The sequence below is a fragment of the Drosophila hydei genome, unplaced genomic scaffold (genome assembly GCF_003285905.1).
Source record: "Drosophila hydei strain 15085-1641.00,03,60 unplaced genomic scaffold, DhydRS2 tig00000364-arrow-arrow-pilon, whole genome shotgun sequence".
NCBI classification, from domain to species: domain Eukaryota; kingdom Metazoa; phylum Arthropoda; class Insecta; order Diptera; family Drosophilidae; genus Drosophila; species Drosophila hydei.
In genome coordinates, this window is record NW_022045718.1 from 492809 (window position 1) to 519185 (window position 26377).

At 37.3% G+C, this 26377-nt stretch overlaps 1 protein-coding gene across 1 annotated transcript in view; it reads left to right on the forward strand.

Annotated features, from left to right (window-relative positions):
* The window catches only part of LOC111593149 (guanine nucleotide-binding protein subunit gamma-e), a 57691-nt gene that overhangs the window by 12492 nt on the left and 18822 nt on the right, over positions 1–26377 (forward strand). The window contains exon 2 of the mRNA XM_023305753.1: positions 12589–12730. Coding sequence (XP_023161521.1) covers positions 12618–12730 — 113 coding nt within the window. The 5' untranslated portion in view covers positions 12589–12617. The remainder of the gene's footprint in view (positions 1–12588; positions 12731–26377) is intronic.

Consider the following 26377-nt stretch of genomic DNA (forward strand, 5'->3'; position numbering starts at 1 on the left):
TTATAGCAAATGGAAATATGTTCAAATTTTAAAATGCGTTGAAAATATATAAAATTTTAAATAAAGAAAAAATGGTTTTAGCTTTTCCAACAATTTGTAGCTCACATTTGCAGCTTATTCAGTTATACAGCAAATATATAAATATATATATATACATATATACAATATTCATGAAATGTATATATATGCTATAGTTTTTTGTTTTTTATGTAAACCTTAATTATTTAATATTTACTGACCTTTCAGGCAACTCAACCTAAATTAATTAATATAATTAAAGCCATGTACTTTAGCAAACACTTAGTGGAGTCAGCATTTATAGTGTGCAACTACAGGGTAGGTTTAAGATGATATTTGATATATTTTGAGTAAAGACACAGTCAGGTACGTCTTGAGTGTGGTAGCACCTGGGCCTTCTCCTAGCTCGAGTGCATGAAGTAGCAGATCTTTTGACCCCAGTGTCTGTGAAAATGTAATCTCTCTAGGCACTTTTGTCATCTCCTGCATTCTGTCTCCAGTTGCTACACTCCACTACACTTAACAACTATCTACCTAATGAAATTTTCATGCAGAGCTCAGCAACACAGCTTGTTATAAAAAATAAACACAGAAAAACAATTATAATGAATGGAAAGACAACAGATATCAAGTGACAAGACAAAGAGCCTATTCCTTATTGAATAAACACAGCAAAAATAAATTCCTGTTTCAGTTAAGAAAGTGAAATGGAATAGCAAAAAGATATTCAGTTTGCATTACCTGCAAATGGAATCCAGTTTGGCTGTGCCGACAACTCGTTTGGTTTGCCTTTTATGTTGTCAGACTAAATGTAGGCAGCATTTTGGCAAAATATAATATTATTTGCCTAAAAGGCTAACAAAGTTCGTCCTTTTGCAGCTGTTTGGCTAAGCTTTAAAGGATTTGGCAAGGCATAAGGACATTCGAGAAACTCGTTGCTTTCGTGACACTCAATTAAAAATGTACCAAAAACTGTATCTGAACTGTAATCAAAAGTGTGCTCTGTGTGGGTGTGTGTTGTGCTCTGATAGGGCGAATTTATGCTCCTTACTTAAAGTAAATTGTATCGGATTTAAAACTAAGCACTCGACAGCAGCCACTAACTAAATGGCTGTCTGCGAGCTCTGCACGTATTTGTAAGTGTGTGGGCATGAGGGTGTCTGTGTGTGTGGGTGTGTGTGTTGGCAAGAACAACATAAGTAAATCCGTAAAGCAAGCAGCAGCAGCAGCAGCAGCAGCAGCAGCAGCAGCCATGCAGCTGTTAAACTTTGCTGCATACTTTGCGGCGCTCTTAAATATGCAGACACGCACACTCAGCACACACACACACGCACGCAGCTGCTGACTGCAATGTAATTCATTTTTGACATACGCACACACACACACACACACACACCAACACACTCGTAGTAATAGAGATGAAGGCGGCAGCTGGCAGCTGTGAACTGCAGCGCTTTCTACATATTTACAACTTAATACCTTGCCCAATGTCTGCGTGTCTCTCTCTCTCTGTGTGTGTGTTGGGGCTTAACTTTGCATGCTACAAATAATTAAAGCATAAAAGAAGCAGAGAAGAATCAGCAGCAGGCAGCTAGAGCTGTAGATGGTGTAATAGAGGTTTAAGGCAGCAGCTAGCTGAGCAGCAGGAGGAGGAGGGGCCATCGTCATCTGCTCATAAAAGTCGCCCGCTGCCTTTGATGCACTCCGCAAGGAGCAGCCGCAACCACAGCCAGCTGTAGAAGCATCTACCACATCTTTTACAATGTCTCCCATGCCATTCTGGCCAAGTCTGCTCTCTAAATTGAATATTTTAATGCAAATTTAATGGCTGGGTTTTTGTGTCAGTGCTTACATTTAATTTTCTGTTCAACTTTTCGTAGGTGTGTCTATTTAGCTCTATACATTTATACATATATCTCTTTGTTCTCAGTTGAGTCGCTTAACATTTAAGCACTTGTCATTCGCAGTAACTTTACGAAGCATTGCTTAGCTTCTAGTGCACATTTTTTTTATTTCCGACTCGAGGGACACTTTCGCTTTTCATTTCGGTTTATGTAAGTCTTTTATTATTATTATTTAGTGAATGCTTATGATAATTAAGGCGCTTAACTGCTGTGTCTTGGTCTGCTCTTTATCTTTTTCTCTCGTCACCTTCTGTCTCTGTGTCTATTGAGTTCATATTTAATTTTATAAATTCATCTTTTGTTAGGTGTCGTAAATTTAATCTCACTTCTTTTATTCTCCAGCTTTTTATGATTTCCTTATTCTAGAGACATTTTTAGTTTCTTAAGCACTTTGCTGCTTAATTATTCTTGGCCGTTCCTCAGGCTTTATTTTTAGCCTCTATATGCCTTCTTAACGCTGTCTTTTGTTTTGTCTCTGAAGGCAATCTCTGACTTCTTTATCGTTTTTGATTTTTGATCTATTTGTGTTATTCTTTATAGTCACTCTATCAACATTGGCGTCTTTATTAGCTATTTGATATAACATTTTCTTAAGTCTAATATTCATTATATCTCTCCCTCCCTCTTACTCTATCCTTTTGCTTCAGCTGTTAGTAATTCTGAATAGATGCTGTAGCTTCAGTTTTGTTTGCTTTCTGAATCTACTCATTTTTAATAGTCTCTAATTCTGTATCTCTAGGCTGTCTCTGTATCTGTATCTGTATCTTTTTACTGTTTCTTAATTCTGTTTGGAATTATTCCACTCTGTTCAGCTAATTCTTCTTACTACCTTTGCTACCTTTCTCCATCTCTTCGCTCTCTCGTCACTTGATTTATATAGATATATACATCTATCTCACTATTCTCTATCTCTCTCTTTGTTAGTATCTCCTTCTCTCTCTCTCTCCCTGTCTTTCTCTCTCACTCTTTCTCTCTCTTTTGCTAGTCTTTAGTATATCTTCATAGATACTTCAACTGCAATATTCTCTTCCGTTTCCTTGGGATCTTTTTACTGCTGCTGGATTTCTCTGTAATCTCTAGATAAGTTCTATATACCATTTCAGTCTCTATTAGCTATTCGTTCTCCTCCTTTCTGGTCTCTCTCTCTCCATCTCTCTATTAACTGTTCACCTTTCAGCTGTACTCCACTAAAAGAGTGTTTCATTTGCTATCGAGATTCCTTGAGCTGTTCTTTTGAATACTTTCCCAGTCACACAACACCTATGTGAGTACTATATATCCGCCTGGCTCCCGCTGTGTAATGCAACTGTCAAACGTAGCATTTTCCATTTGTTGAAGCTGGCAACACATAAATTGATGTGGCCTTTATATGTTTTTCTGTTACGCCCTTTTTTGCACAATATGCTTGCATCGGAGCCCGCTCTTTGGTTGCTTTTTTTGCCCTTTCCCGCTGTGGCAGATATCTGCTATTATCGTATTTTTTCTTTCAAGCAATCTATCTATCAATTTGGTGCTTTGTCGTGCTCTCTTTTCGCTCAATATGCCATCACCTGCAGCTCGCGACACTCATGCTACCATTATTATGCAATAGTCGAAGAGCCTGCCGGGCTGGTCAAACAAGTAGAGGCCAGCTGCTTGTTACAGCTACCGACAGGCAGGCTGCGTGGCAGGCAACTAAAGTGTCACATGAAACGCGTTTAATTACATTTTTTTGTAGCCTCACTTTTTACTGCACTTTGCCATCAACAGCAAACAGACAACGCAAACACAAACACAAACAAACAGACGGCAAACGGACGATAAACAAACTGAGGCGCAATGAAACGGTTACAAAATGGTTCCATCTTCCATCTTCCATCTACCTTCTTCTGCGCCCACCCATGTGCGGCGCAACCTGGTTAGGTCAGGTCGTAAATTTAATAGCCATTGGGCTTCGTTGGGATCGTTTGATTTATACGATTTGCCAGACAAACTTGGCAAAGTTCTTTAAATGCTATAACTTACCTAACTTTTGCGCTCTCCCACTCCCACTCCCACTCGCGCTCGCACTCGCTCCTCCACTGTGCTTATCACTGGAGTAAATAATAAGTGAACTCAAGCTGACTCGAATGGGCTAATACCCTAGAGAAAGGCGCGTCACTAATTAAGGATTGCCATAAAATTACTTAGATCTGCTCAAGCTCAATCAAATGTTCCTCTGGCTCAATTTCAGAGATTCACTCATATTTAATATATAAATAAATTATAATATATATATAAAATTAATATTATTTAATAATAATGAATAATAGTTAATAATATTTAATATTAATTTATAATAATGAATAATTAATTAATAATAAAATTAATGAATACTAGTTAATAATATTTAATATTAATTAATAATAATGAATAATAAATTAATAATAAAATTAATGAATAGTAGTTAATAATAATTAATATTTATTAATAATAATGAATAATAGTTAATAATATTTAATATTAATTAATAATAATGAGTAATTTATAAATAATAAAATTAATGAATAATATTTAATAATATTTAATATTAATTAATAATATTTAATAATTAATTAATAACAAAATTAATGAATAATAGTTAATAATATTTAATGAATAATTTATTAATAATAAAATTAATGAATAATAGTTAATAATATTTAATATTTATTAATAATAATGAATAATATTTAATTAATCATTATTAGTCTTTCATTAGAACATGAACTGTGACAAAAAATAAATACTTTTTACTTCAATTTGATGGAATTTTGGTCTAGAGTTCCAGAAATCTTTGGAAGGACTTTTCAAGTTCAATCGACCCAGACCTAAACAAAAATTAGTATTATTATAATTTTTATTGTATATGGTGCATTAGAGAATGAATTGATTTTACTTTAATCTGAAGTCAATTGGGCCCAGAATTCTTCAATTCTGCAGCACAGTTTCTCAACTTCAATCAAAAGAGACTCAGTCTCAGTTGCATAACATTTTATACAATATATATTGCATTGCTCTTTTATTAGAGTTTCACACAAAGTGAACTGATTTTACCTCAATTTAAAGTCAATTGGGCGCAGAATTCTTCGACTCTCAAGTGCTCATCATCTCATATCTACAGACTTTAAGTGTACCCAAGACACCTACAATTGAATTGCTTTATATGAATTACTTTATTAACTGCTCTTCTCTATAAATAAAATAAGAATAAAACGACTGTCTTTCACAATGCCAATATCCAGTCGCCTCATAGTCATAACGAGCCTGTACAGTTAGGCTAAATAGCCATCTCACTCTCACGCAGCAATACCCTGGAGCACGCTGTTGTTTAACAGCTATTTGTCTCTCTCTCTCTCTCAGAATAGAAGCCAGCAATTTCGAAGCAACTCTCAGGCTCACTCCAATACTACAGCAACAGTTGGAGCCAAGCGGGAACTGGGAGACTTAGCAAAGAGACTCAACTATTAGTTATATGAAGAGAGTTCTGTGCTGCTGTCTCTTTACATCTTGCAGTTCCTCAGCCTTTCCTCAACTTCATTTCAAGGACTGTTAAAGATTGTCTAAAAACTTAATTAACTATGCTCCATTTAAGCTAGTAATCCCCTAGCAATTATAAACATGAATTGTTGAAGTTGTGTGAAGCTGCGCGCTTAGCCAAATGCACTCGGGCTGTTTATTGTGTCAATTATGCATGCATGGAGTGCAGCGACTCGTCCAGGGCCTCGGCTGTGCAGGGTATTAAAAATGAATACGCTGTTAGGCAACACATGGCCATGGCCCAGGCATAAATCACGCATACGCCGCGTGGCCGGGGAGGGGAGGAGAGTAGCTGCGGTCGGGCTACTTCTCGGTTGGCGACTTTGCATTGTTTGCCAGCCATAATAACGCATTTTACGGCTAATAAGCCCGGTTAACCGACCAACGGTCCGGAACTAAATGCACCAAATGCTCATTTGGGGCAATCGCGAACCAGAACCACGCGCTGAAAGCATTTCGTGCTTAAATTATTTAGCTTTGCAAATTGATTCAGCGAATGTGGCCTAAAACACTTGATTGTACATTGTTGCAGCAGCAGCAGCAGCAGCATTTTGTGGTACTCCGGTTTTCCTGGCCGAACTTTTCGAGCTTCAACTTTTCAGCAAATTGTCGTCTGCAACTTGTGTGACTGGAGCTGAGGATGCACGCGCAATCAGCCACTGTGCTGCTGCCGAAGGTAGCAACATTCTCGAAATGAGATTTTGTTAATGACTCTATAAATATTTGTTGCATACTCTGCAATTGTTTCAGCAACAGCAACAGCAACAGAAGTACGTGACACTTGAAGCGAATTTGTTTTGCTTTATGCCCGAGACTTTACCAATTGTGTGCGAATGTTGGCTGAGTGTAAAAAGGATTCTTCGAATTGAATTCAACTCAACTCAATTCAATTCAATTCGATTTATTTGAATAAATAAGCAAATTGTTTTCACAGGAAACTTATCAATTATTATTTAGTTAAACATTATTAGATTAAGTTTTTGATTGAATGGGAAAATACAAATTCAAGGTATAATGTTTCTGTGAAGGCAGCAGGAGGCGTGCAGGCCGCTGAATGTATATATACTCTTGATCGGCATGAGAAGCTGATTCGTCCTTGTGCCCATCTGTTTGCTAGAGACATGAAATGGAAAATGCATTCTCGTACTCTCTGCCATACGCAGTACGAGTTTATCTTTTATTTCGTTAACTCATCGCAATTCCTTATTATCGATAAAAATCGATCACTTTACTTGGGTCGCTTGATTAGTGTAAAGGATGCAGACTTCATGTGTGTTAGAAAATACCTTAATAGCTTAACACATTAAAGCTGTGCAGTTTGTCTCTAGAGCTACTTCAATAGCTTTACAGCTCTATCATGGGCAGACGACGCTTTCGACTGCTGGCTCAGCTTGGTCTGTTGCTCTTGCTAAGCTGTAACCATTTGAGAATTGTATGGCTGCATTTGCTCTCTTTGCGAAAGGTGCAGCCAAACAATACTCGAAGCTTCCAAATTCTTTAATGTGTTGGGTCTGCAAAGTAGGAACTTTGTTCAAAGGGTAAGGTAAGAGTGGGAAAGAAGTTTAAATACAGAAAATTTAAGGGAATATTTATATAGATTTTAATGGTATTTGCGAATTTCAAATGAAGTTTCAAAAGGTGAAGTAGCACTTGCTCAAGGTGCAGCTGCTATAAGTGACCCAAACCAATTCTTATTTTGATCATTTAGATTAGAATATCTCGATCAGATTCAGAGCCTCAGCTTCAGCTCTTTTGATATCAGATTCAGTTTTCCACATCAAAAATCTTTAGCAATACAAAGACTTCATTTTGGCTTATAAATCCTTTTTTCCACAATCAAAACTCTTTGATAGAAAAAGCTCAAGTATCGAGGCAATAAGCCATTTAATTGCTAGCCATAAGCTAGAGTAAGCAGAAGTTAATGCAACTTAAGCCAGTCAAGTCCAATAACAAGTTGGAATTTAGCTATCATAGGTAGCCGCTCACTGAATACTCTGTAAAAATATATGACAAAATTAAGTCAGATGAAAATATCGAGGACTTTGTTTAATGATAATATAATTTAAAATATAAATAATGAAAATAATAATATAAATAATATTATATCTATGGTATATACACCGCTACACTTTGTGAACAGAGTATAATAAACATTTATTTACCTCTCTCTCCTGCTCTCCCTCTCTCTCTCTCTCTCTCTCTCTCTCTCTCTCTCTCTTTCTCGCGCTCTGCTCTAATTCCGTTTATGGGCTGTAGTTGCCTTGAGCCTTGCATTAGCCCGTCAGTCTGCATTAGGCTCGCTGTGCTCTTGTCTCTTCCTTTTGCTCGCATTAATTAAAAACAAAAAAAAACCTCGATAAGCTTCTGTGTTCAGTTTTGCTTTCGCTTCTCGCTTCTCGCTTAAGTTGTTTTCTTGCACTTCTGCTTAAAGTTTTTTTTAGCTTTTTTTATAATTCTAAGTTGCTTAGCTTTTTGCTTTGGGCCTTGGTTCGTCTTTGGCTCTCTGTCCAGCTAAGCTGCTCACTTCGTTTTTATTTGTCTTCTTCGTATATGCTTCGGCTTAAGTTCTTAGTTAGCATCATTTATAGCCGCTTTTTTTTCTAACTAGATCTTGGCTTAGAGTCTTTGTTTTTATGCCCTGAAAACATTGGAAATGGGAGCTCAATGAATTAAGTCTTTTTGCTGATGTCTTTAATATGCTGTAGAAGGCGGGGAAGACAGCATAAAGTTTATTTGTAAACTTGATCTTGCGGAGCCAAGTCGCTGTAGAGACTTGATATAATAGAAAGTTGGAAATATCTATACTTTTGTTTTATTTATTTATATGGTTATTTCATATTTTAAGCAGCTTTTCCTTGTTATCGAACGAAATCTATATTCTCTAAATTTACTATGACTGTTGCTGCAATGAACAAGGAGTTAAAACTACAAATCTGCATTTCTTTTAATACATTAAACATTAAATATAGAGTTAACACAACAGCTAGTTAATTTTAATATAATTGTTTTAAAAATAAAAGTAAATCAGTTGCATTGTTAGCAACTAGTCGTAACTTTGTCTGAGCAGCAGGTCGAGCAGACACAACTCCTTTGCAACCATACGCAGCTGCATATTTTCTGGGCCTATTCAACTATTCTTTTAGCTTAAAGCTTTCACTTTTCAATAAGAAAAGTCTACAATTGTCAAATATTGAATTTATGCTTTTCAGTTTTTCTTTGAGCAAGTCGCACAAAGTTGCCTTTGGTTAAGCAGAACAGACGTTGCCTGAGCTAAATAAACTCTTCAATATTTTTGTAAATTTAATATATTTAAATATATTAATTTGTGTATAAAAATAACATCTCTAGAACCCAAGCTTTTCCATAATTAATTGCCGGAAGTGTAGCTCAAACGCAGCAGCGGCTATTTGTAGCCAGGTTTCTTGCCTCTTTTGCCTCTCTGATTCTTGTCAACTCTCATCAAAGTCGACACACAAAGTTATATAAAAAAATTTAGGGGAAAAATGAATGTTAAACGCATACATACAAAAGCTAACAAGCCAAAAATGTGTCGCAAACGACTTTTTCTTCTTCTTCCGCCACTGCTTTCAACTGCTGCATGTTGAACAAATTTAGGCTAATGCCAATTATATTAAGAATTTTAGACGTCGCCTTTGGCGCACCACAGCCTCAAGACCAACAAGAAGAAGCAGAAGAATTTAAGTGAAACCTCAAAGTGAGCTTTGAGAATGGTTTGATTTTCTTATATCTAGCTACAAATTTATTTTATACATTTGAAACTTTTTTGCTGGCCAGACTTGTCTGCACGGCGCACAGTGCATACATAATGTATGTGTATACACGATTATATATACTGATTTGCTATGGCTGACTAACTGCCTGACAGAGCCTGGCGGCTGTCGGTGAACAACGGCAGCAGCAGCAACAGCAACAGCAACAGCAACAGCAACAGGATGCCAACAACAATCAAAAAAGAAAATCACTTGACTTTTCCTAGTTGTCCTTGTCGCTTGCAGAACAACAGAGCAAGAGGAAGAGAGAGCGAGTGAGCAGAGGGGGCTAGTGGTGGGGGAGGGGTGCGTGCTTAGAGCAGGGGAGCAGCGCTGTTATTGAGGCTGGGGTCGGCTTGGGGGGCTGGTGTCAAAAACTTGAGCGCCTGTTGACACACACGCGAAACACTCGAGCTCTTTGCCGGGCGGAATGGCAGCGGCAGACTTTGCGGTCTCTGCGGGGAGTGGTAAAGTGAGGGGGGGGGGTGGGGGTTGGTGGTGGTGCGCTGCTTGTAACCGCCAAAAACATTTTGCTAACGATTTATGTCCGTTGCATGTTCTTCGACCGAGAAACTGTAAGATAAATTTTAGCTACTTTTTCAGCTGCAGCACATCCTTGGCTCCACGTCCTGCAGCCTGCCGCCTGCTGTGTGCATCTCTGTACTTAATGGCGCATCCTATTCCTCGGGTCACATGTCAGCCAGACGCCTGCAATTGCTGCAAGCAATTAGTTTAGAATTCTTCAGCATTCAGCTAGGTTAACGAGGGCTAGACCAGGCTATCGAAGCGTCCTCAAGCAATTTATGGTTTCTTCTTTTTCTTCTACTTACACTGCATTAGTCTGCAGCTATCTACTGCACAACTCCAAACTAGTCTCTGACAATCTGCAAGAATCTGCTCTGCTCTTTAGGCTTTCGTGCATCAAAGAGATTTTGCTGAATTTGCTCAGCTAACTGGCCAAGGGGACAGCTGTTGGCCGTGTGGTAACAGGCGAGCTGTAGTAAAACTTTTAATTAAACCAACTTTAAGCTTTTAGTGCTGCTGGTCAGGGCTGTCAACAGACACACACACACACACACAGCAGGCGGCACCCATGTTTTACACCGAAATGAAGCTGGCAAGCGGCTGTGCAGGAGTCGTGGAGTCGGAGCAGGCCAACATTAAATCTGGGCTTTTACAATAAAATTTTGCCATTAACACTTTGGCCAGTGCTTAAAGCAGACGTGATGTAAAAAGCAAAAAAGCAAAAAAAAATGCGCTCAAGCTGCTTGGCTTAAAGCCTAAAATCCTGTGGCAGAGCCAAGCCAGCAGGAGGCGAGCAGCAGAGCAGCGGAGCTAGAGCAGCTACAACGGCTGTCAGTTGTCTAGCCAAGCGACAAAAAATGATGTGCATATACATGTCCAAAGAGCTGACCAGTTGGCCAATACACGGAAAAGCTGGCCAGCTAACTGGTTCGTCCCTTTTGTATTCCGAGTTACACCTACCAAAGCGACAGCTGTGCATCGGTGTCCACGGCTGCCTGCGCTGCTTCTGTTTGGTGTCAGGTTTTGGGTCTCTGTGCGGGCTGAAGGGGGGGTAGACCCTGATCGGCTCACTGGACAGAGGAAGTCAACTGACTCCACCTTTAGGCCACTTCACATCTCGAATAGCAACTGCTAGCTGCTTGCGGCTCACAGCTGTCTGTCCGCTGTCAGACCCGCACAAGCACAGGCCCTAGACCCTCAATATTGTTTACTTGCCTACGTTGCGGCTTTTTATTTGAGTTCGGTATTAGTTCTTGATGATGTGACAGTCCTTAGCTCTTTATGAGCTCCATTGTTAACATTTTGTTGCATGCGATAATGTCGGAGCTTAACAGCGCATACTAACAGCACTTATTAACAGTTCTGCTAAGGCAGGTTTGTGTACGCGCTAAAGAAAACAGCGTCTGTTAGTGCTAACAGAGCGCTGTTGTGGTGTCTAACAGAGCTCTGCTAAGTGCATTGCTTGGTAATGTTAAGCTCAAAAGTAAATAAATTAAAATTGTTATTTAATTTATGTCTTTTTATGAATATTTTTATAAATAAAAAATTAAATTTTATAATTTATGTATTTCTTATATTTATATATATTTAATTATTTAAATATTTATCGCAAAATGATATTAAAAAAAGGAATACTATTTTAAATTCTATATATTTGATATATATTTATATATCTTATATATTTATATATTTGTTAGATAATTAAATTATATTAACAAACAATTTTATGAATTTACATTATTATATATCCTATTTTTTCTATTTATTATTATATAAAAATATAATGATAATAATAAAAGATTATAATTATAAATATTTTGATAATATTCTTATTATCAAAAATGTTATTTTCTTTCTTATTTCCACCCGACATTTTTTGGTCTAATTTCATTTTTTACTTAATTTATTTGCAAAAGCGAGCAATAAATACGCTTAGTTAAACAATTCGCCGCTTATCAAAATTAATTGTGGCGCAACACGCATCATTTTCTCACTGTTCCCATTCACTTTTAACACCCAACCCCCATTTGGCGAAAGGAAAAAAGTTGAGCGAAGAAGAAAAATATTTGACACGCTGCTTTTATTTATGACGAAGCGAGCGAACGAAAACAAAACCCCAAAAAAAAAACCAAATAGAAAAACAAAATCCGTCTTTACTAAATAAACAAAGCTAAAGATTCATAAATTACAGCGCGAAAGCCGGTCAAGCAGGCGAGTGTGAGACAGAGGAGAGAAAGAGAGAGAGAGAGAGAGAGGGGAGGCAGGAGGTAGGCAGAGTGTTGGCAGCGCGTGTGGCAGCTGCGTGCTCGGCTCAGCTGTTTTGTGTGCATTTCGCGTTTGCTTTTGGCCAAGCATTTTTTAAGTTTTTCGGGCGCGCCCTTTTATTTTTGGCTGCAAAACAAAAAACTCAACGCCCGCATGCGGAGGTAAACAAATGTGTTTTGGGCCCGCTTAACAGCGACGGCAAAAGCGTTTTTATAGCAGCCTTTCAGGCGGCGCTGTTAACGCTGTCCCTCATTCTATTCTCTCTCTCGCTCTCTCTCTCTCTCTATTGATTTGTTGTGCATAACTGGCGCATGCGTCAGCTCAGCTCAGCTCAGCCAGACACCGGCCATACGCATACAGGGTGCTTGGCAAAACAAAACAAACCTGAGCGCAACCCCTAAAGCAACTCCCCCATAAACAAACCCCGGCCTGCTTGGGGTGCGACAAGCAGAGTAAAGGGATGTTAGAGTGAGAGAGAGGGCGAGAGAGAGAGAGAGTGACTGCAGCTTTGCAGCTTTTATAGCATCTGCTAACATTGCGCTCACTGTTGTTCTCTGTTGGCTTTGCAGGGGTGGTATGTGGATAAATTTTAGCCGCCATGGATCCCAGTGCTCTACAAAACATGGATCGGGACGCATTAAAGAAGCAAATCGAGAATATGAAATATCAGGCCTCCATGGAGCGCTGGCCGCTATCTAAAAGCATTGCTGAGTGAGTAGTCCACTAATATTTAATACCAACTAATTAGCTGCTAATACAAGTGCCTAGACTAAACCGAAAAGTGTTAAATTTAACTGTTAAAATACAGCAAAAAAAAACTCATTTATTGCTCGCTGTCTGAACGAAACTTTACGCGTGTGCTAAATATGAATGTGTGCGTGTGTGTGTGTCTGTGTATACCTGTGTGTGTGTGTGACTGTGACTGTGTCTGTGTCTCTTGCGAGTTAACCAAAAATTGAGCTCAAGTTTGTCTAGACGCGCGTTCCAGGCAGCAGTTAGAGGTTGCTGCTGCCTCTGCTGCTTCCTCCCAGTTGACACAGTGCTTGTCTTAAATATTCATACACGTGCCTTGCCCGCAGACTCGAGACGGTGGGGCAACACCTGAGCTGAGTGCTCGTCCGGCAGCTGTGTTGTTTGTTGCTGCTAAATATTTACATAAATATAAAGTTGTTGCCGTTGCTGTTGCAGTTGTTGTTGTGGCTGTTGTTTTGCTCTAAACACAGCAAGCGACAGTTGCCTCTTCACCTGACAAAGCATGCGAATATATAAACGTATATATAGACACATACATGTATGTATATATTTCGGCGTGTGTGTGTAGACTGCGACTAGACAAAATTCCAAAAATATGCACAATTTTGCTGTGCGCATATTTTCGTAACTCACTGTCAACACGAATTGAACTGTTTGAGCCGTCGGTTAAATCACTTTTAAGCATTTACGCAATCAGTTCGAACAGAACGGGAAATCGTTGTTGATGCAGATAACTGCTGAATATATATATAGAGTCTATAAATGTTTAAGTGTCTAGAACATGCTTCACATATCTCTGAAAAAAAATACATGAAAAGAAGCAGAAGCAAGTCACACGTAGGTCTCTATTATCTCTATTGATAAGTTAAAAGAAAGGCCAGATAGACCAATTTCTGTTTAGTTATGTCTACAATTTGAGCTGTATTCACACAGCATTCTCAGCAGCTAAGCATAGAGACTTTGCATAAAGGTATTAAATTCTTTGCAGCTCAGATTAATCAACGCCTTGAAGAAATTGTAAGTCTAAAGATTTTTATTTGGTAAACTTAATATAGAAGAAATTCTTGTTACCAAAATTTTGCTTTAGCTTCATAGATCTAAGGTCTGTATGCAAAGATCTAAAGTGAATATCCAACTTATTTATGGCTTTGAGATGCCTCAACTCTTGCTCAGGCAGGCAGATGATAGATAGATAGATAGGAGAGATAGCAGAGATATCATCGATAGATAAATATATATCATAGATATATAGAAGAGATGCTTTTGACTACTTAGAGTTTGCCTCTGAGTCTTCTGAGTTTTCTTAGTTCTCTAAGCTCCCTTAGCTTCCTCAGTTCTCTTCTTAACCTCAGTTCCCTAAGAGTTTGTCCCCGAGTTTCCTGAGTTTCCTTAGTTCTCTCAGTTTCTTAGCTCCCTCAGCTCAATTAGTTTTCTCAGTTCTTAGTTTCCTCAGTTTACTTAGTTCTCTCAGTTCTCTTGGCAGCTTCCGTTCCCTTAGTTCTCTGAGTTCCCTCAGTTCATTTGGCTTGCTCAGATCTCTTGGTACCCTCAATTGCCTTAGTTCTCTTAGTTCATTTCCCCCTCAGTTCCCTTAGTCCTCTTCGCTCTACTCTATTCTACTCTATTCTACTCTATATATCCCAATACAACCTCAAAAGTCTTTTTCCCCTTTTTTTGGCTAATTTGAAAAAATTTGTTAAATGGCAGTTTCATGGCTCGCAACAGCAAATGCCGCACATAAATCACAATAAATGCGACAGCCTCTCTAAAGGGCAGCTTCTGCGTATGGCTGAACCGCAAATAAACAGCTTTCCCATTGTTGGCCAACTGTGACGGCGCTGTCAGGGCCCTATTTCAAATAAAATGCGCGCTGTCGAGAAATTTGGTTAAACATTTAGTCAGCGGCTAATTATGAATAATTAATTGCACGCATTCGGGCAATCCAATGCTGTAAGCCCACCTGAACTGCGCTGCTAAGCGTCGCTTTGCCTTAATTATTTAAAACATTTCATATAACACCTGCCTTGGGCTGCCTCTCTTCCGCTCTGCTCCTCTCCCATTGGCCTAGTTTGGCAATTAGCGAGAATCTGAGCTGATTTTCTCTCTCTGCTCTTTGTCTCACTTAGAGTCTCAGTCTTAGTTCCAGCTGCTGCTGCTGCTGCTGCAGGTGTTAATTGCTAAAAGCAAATCTATTTATCATAATTAAGTTGATAAACACGAGCTTCACCTTATGTGCTCACCTTTTTGTCTCTGTCATGAACTTGAAATCCATTTTAAATCCCATTTCAGTTACAGATTTTGTTCAGTTCTCCAACTCATTTTAATTTTTAATGCTTATAGAAACATCAACTGGTTTATCTTGGCTGGCCCCGTTGGATTTCGCTAATGGAATGTGTCACAAAATAGCTGTGCAAATTAAAATTAAATTAACATTTCATTTATGCTTTTTATGTATATATTTTCTCTCTCCATTCGCATCATAATTTGCTGGAAATAAACTGCTAATTTTTACATCTAGAATGTGGCTCTGCCTTACAGATAGAACTATATAGTAAAAGGCTAGCCTATTGTATTATAGCTTATCTGAAAATATATATATTGAAAGTATATATTAACTGAATATGGAAACAACTTTTAGCATAAGTACAGAAATTGAACGGATTTTGTGGACAACAGTTTCTGTCTTATACAGCCTAAATCTTATACAGCTTAATCTGTTCATGAGCTAGATCTGCTACTTAGACGTTCATATAGGGTAACATGTGCTTGGTTTCCTTGGCTTCACATCATTCTAGCTTCTCTTAAAGCTTCTCTTATAGCACTATAGAACACAGTTCCTATGCGTCAATTGCTTTTTGATATTAGACTGATTGAAAGTCCAAATAAATCTGGCAAAAAGTGTGCTGCAGTATTATTATATTTATATTTGCAGCAAGAATTAAAAATTTGATTTCATTAATTTTTAAATGAGGTTTGCAAACTAATATTTATTTAATATTCAACATTTGAGTAACTTTGCCGTGTTAAATTTGTCCAGGCAAAGTTGCTTGAATGCAATAGCATTGAATAATATTTATGAACTATAAACAAGTTGTATTTTACTCAGTGTGGGTGACAGGCTACAAAGACCTTCAACAACTCAAAAGTCAAACAATGAATTTTCAGCTGCAAAGAGAAAGGAAAAACAATTTTTGACATATCCTATAAATGTATTTGCTCTCGGTTTGCGATAATCGATGTGAGCCAAACTCAAATACGTACGGAGCAACTTTTAACAACATTGACAGCCAACAACAACAACAACAACAACAAACAGACAAACAAACAGCGCAAATTGGTATAAAAAGCATGAGAAATGCAATTTTGTCGAACGATTTGTATTTGATTCCGAGAGCACTTAGCGAGAGCATCAATCCAATTTCAGAATACATCAAACATTTGTCACTCAATCAGCAGCAAAACGAAGCAAATTAGACAAATCATACACACTCACACACACTCACACACACACACACACTTAAATCGTGGTCAACTTTACAAAATCAAAGTCAATTAAATTTAGAGAGGAGAAATCGAAGCATATGATTGATGGACAAATTGCACAGACTCTGACCAACACGGATGAAGGGTATATGTGTCTGCCTGCCTGTGTGTGTGTGTGTGTGGTAGGCATCTCGTTAAGTGCAGCAAACACCGCACATTACGTCGATTCGGTGCAACCGAGCGGCAGCCAAACACGCACCAACGAAATGGAACCCAATCTTTTGGTCGCATGCCCGGCCCCCACTTTAGCTGCCATTCGGATTGATTGACACCCTGTGTTGTGGCTATGACCACACACCCACACACACGGCAGAGACCACACTGCGTGACAGCTCCTGCAACGCACGTCTGTCTAATGGTTGTCCGTGCGAGGGCTGTGTCGCAACAAAGTGTTGCATAGCGCCAGGCGCACATATCACAGCTGCCCCGCGCTCATTGCGTATATATTTCACCTTAATGATAAGTCCAAGTTTTTGCGGTTGGCTTTGTTTTACCTATTACGCTAAACTTTTGCTGCCGTCGTCGCCACCAAACCGAAAACTTTGCCTTCGACTCCAGATGGGACTAGAAAGTTGTTTACGTGGAAGCCCCTCATAAAATCTGAATGCGCCCGCAACACCCTTGGCTCGAGTCTTACCTTGCGTGGCTGGCCCAAGCGGAGTTGATACGTTGTGGCACGTGGAATGTGGCGCACAACCTGCCTCCGCCCCACGCCCCCAGCGCATATAAATCTGTTGTGCATGTTAATTCACCATCAACAACAAGTGCAAATTTATTTTCGGTGCTGCATAAATAAGGCAAGTCACAAACTATAACAGCCAGTTGCTCACTAAGCTTGTAACTGATCGAATAGCGAATACCCTGGAAGTGCACAGAGTGAGACGCGAGTGATTAACAGAAGTTGAGCTCGGGCTAAACGATTAGATTACTCAAATGAGAGTGGAATGAGGCTGCATTGAGCTCTCATAAGTGAAATTAAAAGAAATTTAAAGTGAGATATATCAAAAGTCAAACTTAACTTAAGTCTTTGATTAAGTCAAAAGTTAATCTTAATTTTAAGTCTTTGATTAACATTGTCTGTTGATATATCTTTTATTTTTACTTAGTATTATAAATAATGTTTACTATAAATAAAGAACTTTCTTTACTTAAGATATTTCAAATCTTTATTCCATATTGACTATAACGATAAACTAACTACACAAGCCAACATGATTGAGGACCACTTTACTATTCCAAACCATAGAAAATACTATTCCAAAAATTGAAACAGAACTAAATAGAACTTTCATGATAATTCTTTAAGCATTTAAGCTAAAAAAATAAAATGATGAAATTAACTTATTTATCTTAAATCATATAATATAACAAAAAAAATAATACAAATAAATTAAATTACAATATTAAAAAAATATAAAAAAAAATGAAAAATAAAAAAACATAAAAAAAATAAAAAAAAAATAACTCAATTAAATTAAACGAAAAAATATTTACATAAATTTAATAAAACAAATAAAAAATAAAATTAAAAAAAATTAACTAAATAAAATTAAAAAAAAAAAACAAATGAAAAAAATTGATTTAAGTAATTAAAATGAAGAAAAAAGCAAATTAAATATTATTAATAAATTAAATGATCATATAAAAGCTTAATTATTTCTGTGCACTTACTCATAATTGAGTAATTTTAAGGCTCATAAATAAATATAATATATATAATAAAAACCAAAATAAAATGACGAATTTGAAATAATTTGCAATTGCAGCTAAGTTTAATAAACAATTTGCCAAACGCAAACTTCAAGCCATTATTTATAAATTTGTGCCCAAATGCTGCGTGCGCCGAGCCCATCCAAGCAGCTCAAATATGCACTACAGGGTATAATTTATGTGAATTTAGCATTTCGAGCAGAAAATTGTGTTACTTCTGCAGCCACAGAGCTGGAGGAAGGAAATGGGAATGCGAATGCGGCGGGGGCAAGGGGCATGGGGCAGGGGATAAGCATTTTTGGCATTTCATTTTTCATATATGCCTGCTGGATTTTACTTCGGTTTGCTTGTGCCCTTGCTCTCATATTTTTATGACATTTTGTATATGTTGGGGCCCAAGAGCAACAACGACAACAACCGACTGCAGTTTATGGTTGCTGTTGTCGCTTTTGTTGCGGTTTATTGTGGTTATAAATTGGGAAATGCGAGAGCTACTCGCAACCAGCCAGCGGATGCACTCCGAAAAGTGTTGGCCCGGCGGCAGGGTAAGGGAGGGGGCGGGACCAGCATAAGCTGTGTGCAGTTCCTTTAACGCTCTTAAAACACAAATATTGCATTAAGCATTAAATTAAACCATTCGATACCCGACACCCGAGTGCAACCCGTTTGGCTGCATCGTTACAATCGGAGCGATTCATTTTTACTGTTATACCTGAATCTTTTGTGCTTGCCATAAATATTTACATATTTTGATTTGATGTGCCCAATCAAAGAAATATGATTATTGATCTATTAAAAATATGTTATTTACGTTTTAGGGCTTTTTTATTTGTGCCTTGTCTGTCTGAGATTGAGACTCCTTCGATTGCATCGACTGCTTTCCATCTTTCAATTTGTTTGCACTCAGCACCAATCAATATCAATATCAATAGATTTATAACATTTATTTTTTATAATAATAACAAAGTTCAATATTGACGGAAGCTCATTACAGTTAAATGCTTTCTATGGAAGTTGTTAAAATCTAATTAACAATAATAATTTAATAATTATTGATTTTCGCTTAAGAGCTATGCAGCCCATGTTTATATACGCGCTCATGAACTGAAAGGGGTATATCGATTTTTAATGTTTCTTCAGCTATTTGTTAGTTAACTAGTTACTTGAATATGTGATAAAAATACTGTTATAGCATATATATTTTTATATATATATTTATATATTATGATGGAAGCAGAAGAACATGACTTATTGGGCGTTACTATAACTTTTACAACAAAAACTCAAATATCTTGAGCTAGAACATTGAAATAATTGTTTATACCAGAGCCAGAAGAATACATCAAGTTTATAAATATGTTCATATGGCAAATCGACTAAGCCTTGCATGCATTTATTTCGAATTGATTCATAGTTTTTCATAAATTAATTTGTTGCCCTGTCAGCGAGTATAATGCAGTCTGTTACGCCCAACTGTCTTTTGTTGGCAACTGTCAAAATGCATTATGAACAAATTACTCTGCGGTGAAGTAAGCGATTAATTTGACAGATATTATATTAACTGCTGGCAGCTTTAACAGCGTTTCATCTGACAGGCGAAAACTTATAAATTGCTGACATCTCTCACTATAATAGCTGCCAGTTGTAAGAGAAAGTCAATAGGGCTTAACAAAGTAGAAGTTAACTAAATTAAATGGCCAAAAAATATAGAAAAAATATATATATTAAATAATTCCAATAAAAAAGCAAAGTATATTTACTAGAAAGTTTCGAATAACTTTGTAATAATTGAATTTCATTTTAGTTTCAAATAAATGAGAGAAATTGAAAAGAAATTCTAATAAAAAAAACACGATTTGAGAAATTAAGATTTTTAATTTTTTATTTATTTATTTGTAGATTTATTTTGAAAATAATTTTATATAATTTATTATTTATTATTTATTTATATAATTTATTTATTACTATGAAATAAACATGATTTGGGATATTAAGATTTTTATTTTTTTATTTATTTATTTGTAGATTTATTTTGAAAATAATTTTATATAATTTATTATTTATTATTTATTTATATAATTTATTTATTACTATGAAATAAACATGATTTGAGATATTAAGATTTTTATTTTTTTATTTATTTATTTGTAGATTTATTTTGAAAATAATTTTATATAATTTATTATTTATTATTTATTTATATAATTTATTTATTACTATGAGCTTCTTCACTTCATAAGTTTAAATGCTCTATTTAAGAATACTTGGTTCAATATATTGACCTCAGCCAAGTCAGTAGACCGACGTCTTCAATTGTAGTAGCTGAGCTGGCAATATATTCAATATCTGAGTCTGAATTATAAGATTCATTAAAGAGTTAAGTCACTGAGCTGCAACTACGGTATATTTCAATTTTTTCTGCACACTCGACAGGTGTAACACGATTAATGATTAAATGTTATCGATAACAAGCAGCTGCTGTAGTAGATTTATCGGAAGTAGTCTAAGTCTTGTTTTGTTATATTTCTAATCACAATTTTATGTTAATTAAATAAAATAATAATTAAATTATTAGATAGTACAAGCCACTGTTATCGATACCATAAGTAGCTGTTGAAATATAGTTGACGGAAGTAGCTTAAATCTCGCTTTGTTATTTTTATCACTAATTCCTATAGACTACTTTATGGAAATTAAATAAAATTACAATTAAATTTTAAAAATAAAGTTTTCACTTACTCTACACATGCCAGCAAATGTTATCGATAACAGAAGCAGTTAATCTAATATATAGTCATTATATAGCAATTAGTATCTGCATACTCTTGTGTGGCTTAGCGTATAATTTAGCAACTATAATTTATGACTCATTGATAGAGCAACGCTTAGGCTTTGCCTTGAGTATAGACACCTGCTAAGCAAATTCTCATTAAATGTGTTTTTAGCTGAAAACCTTAACTGGGTTTACCTGTTAGCTATTCAATCACATAAAGCCTCAGCCTTGTTGCTTCGTAAATTGGTTTGCTTAAAGCTGTTTAAACTATTATTTTCATGACTGCGCACTTTAAAGGCTGTGAGTCAGCACTTTTTGGTGGCCGGGCGTCTTCATATCGTTAGCTGGACCACATTTAATAAAAGCCACAACAACAATAACAACAATGTGGCTTTGTTTCAATTGCGAGTGTGTGGCAATTGCAGAGCTCTGGAGTTCTGGTCAACTGAAGACGCGCAACTGCGCCAAGAGCTGTAGTTGCCATTGTTGCGGTACATTAAGCACACGCGCCAATACACACACACACACACACACACACACACACACTCACACAGACACAGCTGCTGACAGTGGCTAAAATCTACAGCGAACTTTTTGGGCGTCAGCAGTGAAGCGTGCAAGTCAGTCATTGCCTTCGCCTTTGTCTCTCGCTTCGGCTCCGCGTAGAGTGCAATTGCTGTTGTTGCGGTCGGGTCAGCTAATTGACGTTGTCATGCTGTTGGGCGTGGCAGCTTTAAACGGCTTGTCTAACTGTATAGCGAGTGGCTGCTAAACTTTAAAATGGCAGCGCCCTCAACATGCAAATTAATTGGCAGAACAGTTCACAATGGCAGTGGAAGGATATGGAAATTGTTTGTGTTCTTTGTTGCTTGTCTGGCTTTTGTTTGCACTGCGGTGCGAGAGAGGGGAGAGGGGAGAGGGGAGAGGGGGAAGGGCAGCTGGGCACGGCCAGTGAATTGGATTAGCGGTTTATTCAATTTAATTTAAATGCAAAACATTTTATAAACCGCTGACTTTGTGCCAAAGGTCGAGCGTAAGGCGAGAAGCATATGAAAAGATTGTTCAGCTTCTGCTGGCGGGCAGCGAGCTGGGGCTAGCATTGTGCAAAGTTTCTTTTATAATAATTGAATTCCCTGATTGGCAATGCTTCGATTGTAAAATCTCGTTGGCAAAGTCTGGAGCTGAAGAAGAACTGTCGATACAAAATTAGTTGAGCTCTCTTTTTTTTTAACTTTTCAAAATTTTGCAAACTTCATGAAATTTATTTTTGTGTAGTTTTATTTTTTATTTTGTGTAGTTTTATTTATTTTTTATTCTGCACATTTTGCTGCTCATTTTTCACATTCAAACTCTTTTATTTTCACTCTACACCATAATTAAAACTTTCTGCTGCAATTTATAACTTTAACAATTTGAAAATTTAAAAATGGGAGTTCAGCTCAGAATGTTGCATGTAACAGGCAGAAGAAGGCGTGGCAGACCTCATAAAGTATATATATTCTTAATCAGGACAATAAGCTGAATTTTTCTCTCCTTGTTCATCTGTATATTTATCATAGACAACAAAAGCAAAAGAGCTGCCTTTGATATCAAATTTGTTATCTCATAGAAACATTCATCTGACAAATAAATATTCCCTTTTCTGTATATAACTTAACGGTACAGAAATTTAAGTGCAGATAAATATGCATAGAAGAAGCCTAGAAGAGCTCACGGTATCTGCAAGTCAAGCACTCCCATCTCTAAGATATTTACTTGATTTTTTTAACATATTTTATTTTATATAATTTAAATAAATTTAGTAAAATTTGTTTTGTTGTTTTCGCATTCTCATTAGAAATTTCAATTTTGAAAAATGAAAACTTTGCGACTTTCGGCAACTGCAAAAAGCAAATTTAAAGTTTTTCATTCGTTTTAGTTGCCAAATTGAATTTTGAGCTCAAAACTCTTGCAAAGGTGCATAGCAAGCATTATTTTTTATACAAAAAATATCATTAATAATAAACTGAAACACAAAAGCATTTCTATGACGATGAAAGTGACTTCTATAGCTGGAAAATCGAGCTGAAAAGGCGACTGGGAACTGGGAACTGGGAACTGGCGACTGGCGACTGGTGTATTAACAAGTTGCCAGGGCAAATAAATTACGCGCGGCATATGACAAACACCTGCTGATTGCTGTGCAGCACACCTTTAGCTGCCCGCCTGCAGCTCTCTGCCCGGCGCCTTGTCAGCTATTTATGAGCGCTTTTCGCATTTTATTTTATTTTGCATACGGCAAGGCGCTGGCTCAACATTTTCTTTTCTTTTCTTGCTGCTGCTGCTGCTGCTGTTGTTGTTGTTGTTGACACTTTTAATGTTGATTAATGGCAGCAGCACAAAGTATGCCATAAAACATGCCACACATATAAATGAATTGTAATGGCACTGCCAAAGCTGAAGCCAACTGCCCCTTGCCTCTAAGAAATAGACATGCTTGCAGTTGCCTGCTGTACACCCACGCACATGTAGATAACTTTTGCTTATCTGCAGCCCAGACACATTAATCTCTGCTCGGCACGTTTCTGCACATCAGCTATGAGTTATGATGCCTGTGTCCGAGTGCCAACTGTATCGAAGTTGAGTTACTGATTTCATTAAAAACATTTCTCTTCAATAAGTGACAGAGAGCGGATCGTTAGAGTTCTTAGAAGTCTAGGTACTGTTGATCGTAGTAATGCTATATAAGTTGCTCAGGTTAGTCAGGTTAGTCAGTCTAAGCAAGACTCTGCTCAATTGATTTTCTTGCTGCTGGCTCTGCCACAAGCTATGCTGCCCAAAAAAAAAAAAATAAATAAGCTTGCGAGAGTTAATTGATTCTCTTTCATTGCATTGGTTATCTTATCTGTGGCCGATGGAGTGTGCTCGGGCCCTGGAAAGGCCAATTAAGTGGTTGTCTATTAGACAATGGCACGCTTAAGATCCAGCGGGCCACGCCCCAGCACGTTGCAATTACGCCCAGTCCAGGGTTCACAGTACCAGCGAAGTGCATCGTCGCCTGGTCTATTAGTTGAATGATTGAGCAATTGGCTCGAGGGTTTCAGTTGCCAAGCATTGCCGAGGCTGCAATGGAGGCGAAGGCGAAGGCGAAGGCGAAGCAAAAGAAGAAGATGAAGATGCCACGTAACTAACTACTTGAAGTGCTTAAAGCAAAAACTATTAAGCGTGCAACATAACTCAGCCGGCAAATGAGCTCTTTAATTGTTAAAGGCCAGCGAGAGAGATGGGCAGAGGCAGAGTGAGAGAGACAGAGGAGAAGAGCGTGGAGATAATATGCTATAAGTATTCGCTCATTAGGCTCGGGCTTCGCTTTTATGACGTCATTTATTTAAACAAATTTAGCAACAACTCAATTTTTGGGGCTGTAATAAAGTCAAGAGCGAAGAGCATTTTAATTGCATGCTAATTGAAGAGGTTCTTAATGCCACGAACGCGAAATTAAATATCAGTTAATTAGCTGATGGATTTCCTCTGTGTGTGAAGCCTCTGACATGGTCAATATTGCATGCCGTTAATTAAAAAGTTATGATTGCCATCTGTGCGGCTTAGCTGCAGCTTAGCCCGACATCAAGAGGGTAAATTCGTGTTATTCAAGAAATCGAGTGTTATAAATCTGATATAATTGGCTTAATATACGAGCGAAACTATAAAGAGCTGTGCGAGCTGCTCTGTGGCTTGGCCACCAGAGTCCATTGTGGGAGCGTCTTATGGCTGCTTGAATAACTTTCTCTTACTTTATTTGTCAGACATATTGGTTTATAGATGTGTTTAGTGTGCGTACATAAGCCCAATTGAATGGCTAAAACTTAATTGCAAGTCGCATAAATTGAGATTAAATATATAATATAAGCATGGAGTGACATTGAACGAATTCTTGGCAATTTATTTAATTGGATTTCGCTAAAGTTACTCAGACAAACTAAGAACTAAGCGGGTATTTCGATATTCCTATGCGAGATCAAATGGCAAATGCATGTTTGAGCAACTAAATGTTATCGATAACTTAAGCAATCGGAAGGAGCATCCCTTCTGCTAGGTCAGCCAGTACTGAGCGCTTCTCTTTGCATAAGTTAATTTTTATCTATGACTTATGATAAAGATTTTTGACTTTCAATGAAATACAGTTACTTATCAAATCAATATTAACTTTTTCCATAAGCCCACAGCTCATTTAACATAGCTAAGCTATATCTTAAATGTCCTTATTTATGTCATAATTTATACAATTTTATTACATTTATTTTATTTGTTTTATTTTACTTTTTGCTTGAGCTGAAATTTGTGTTGTCGTTGGCATTGTTAATAAAAGCAAAATTATGGCCACATGCGTGTTAAGTAATAAAGAGCGAGACACAAGGAGGCAGAGAGAGAGAGAGAGAGAGAGAGCATAAGTGAGAGGTCACATAAATTGCCTTGGAAAAACTGCGACATTTTGGCGTTTCCAATTTTTTTTATAGCGATTACTCGCAGTTTTTCATTGACACACGAGAGAAATGGCAGCAGCCGAGGAGGTTGTGCTATGGCTGTGTACACACACTCGCACACACACACGCGCACACTCTCACAGAGCTGCATTATGAGCATTGGCATAACTACAAACAATTTATGTGCAAACAACAGTTACGTCTCGTTACATCCCCAACAGCCGCACATCCTGCTGCACCTTTGCCCCTCCGTGCCACCCGATTGCCAGTCATAGTAGTAATTGAATTTCGCTGCATGCGCTTCCCATTTCTCTTTCTGTTTGCCATATATTTGTTTTTTCCCTCTTTTTTTTAGGTTTTTTTTTTGGCTCGTTTTGGCGATTGCATTTTTGACAGCCAACGCCAAAGCGAATAGCGCCAGGTCTTCAATAATAAATGAAATGACTTAATACCATATTAAAGCAGCCAGCAGTCAGCAGCCAGCAGCCAGCAGCCAGCAGCCAGTGGCAAGCGGCAGGGCCTACCCAACAGCTGCTTAATAATTCAGGCTTACGTGCGGCCCGTAAATCCCATGATGTCTATGCCTCGACTCTTTACCGGAAAAAGGACTGGAAAACTTTGCTAGTGCATATTCAAGCGTATCTGGGGAATAGTGCCTGTTTAAAGGCAATCCCGATTTGCTCTCCTCTTTGTTATGGCTTAACACATATTTTCATTCGTGCGCGCGAAGTGTGGGCGAAAAACAATAATTTAGTTGAGGAAAAACTTTTTGAATTTCACATGACATTGGATATAAAAAATACTTAAATTATAAATGCAAATATTAATCAACTTAAATTAATATGTGTGACCATCGAGAATATGCTGCGCATAACACAAATCGAGGCAATTTAGTAAATAGTCGCATGTAATGGGTGACTAAAAAGTAGTTTTACTTTTGCCGATAGCTCTATTGCAGCAGCTGCTGAAGTTATCGATAACATTTGCTGCTGGCATTTGATGAACAATCGATTGCTTGCGAATGTTAAGCAAATATACTTTGCTTTATCATTGGAATTATTTAACATATATGTATTTTATATATTTTTAACATATTTTTGTATATATTTTTTATAT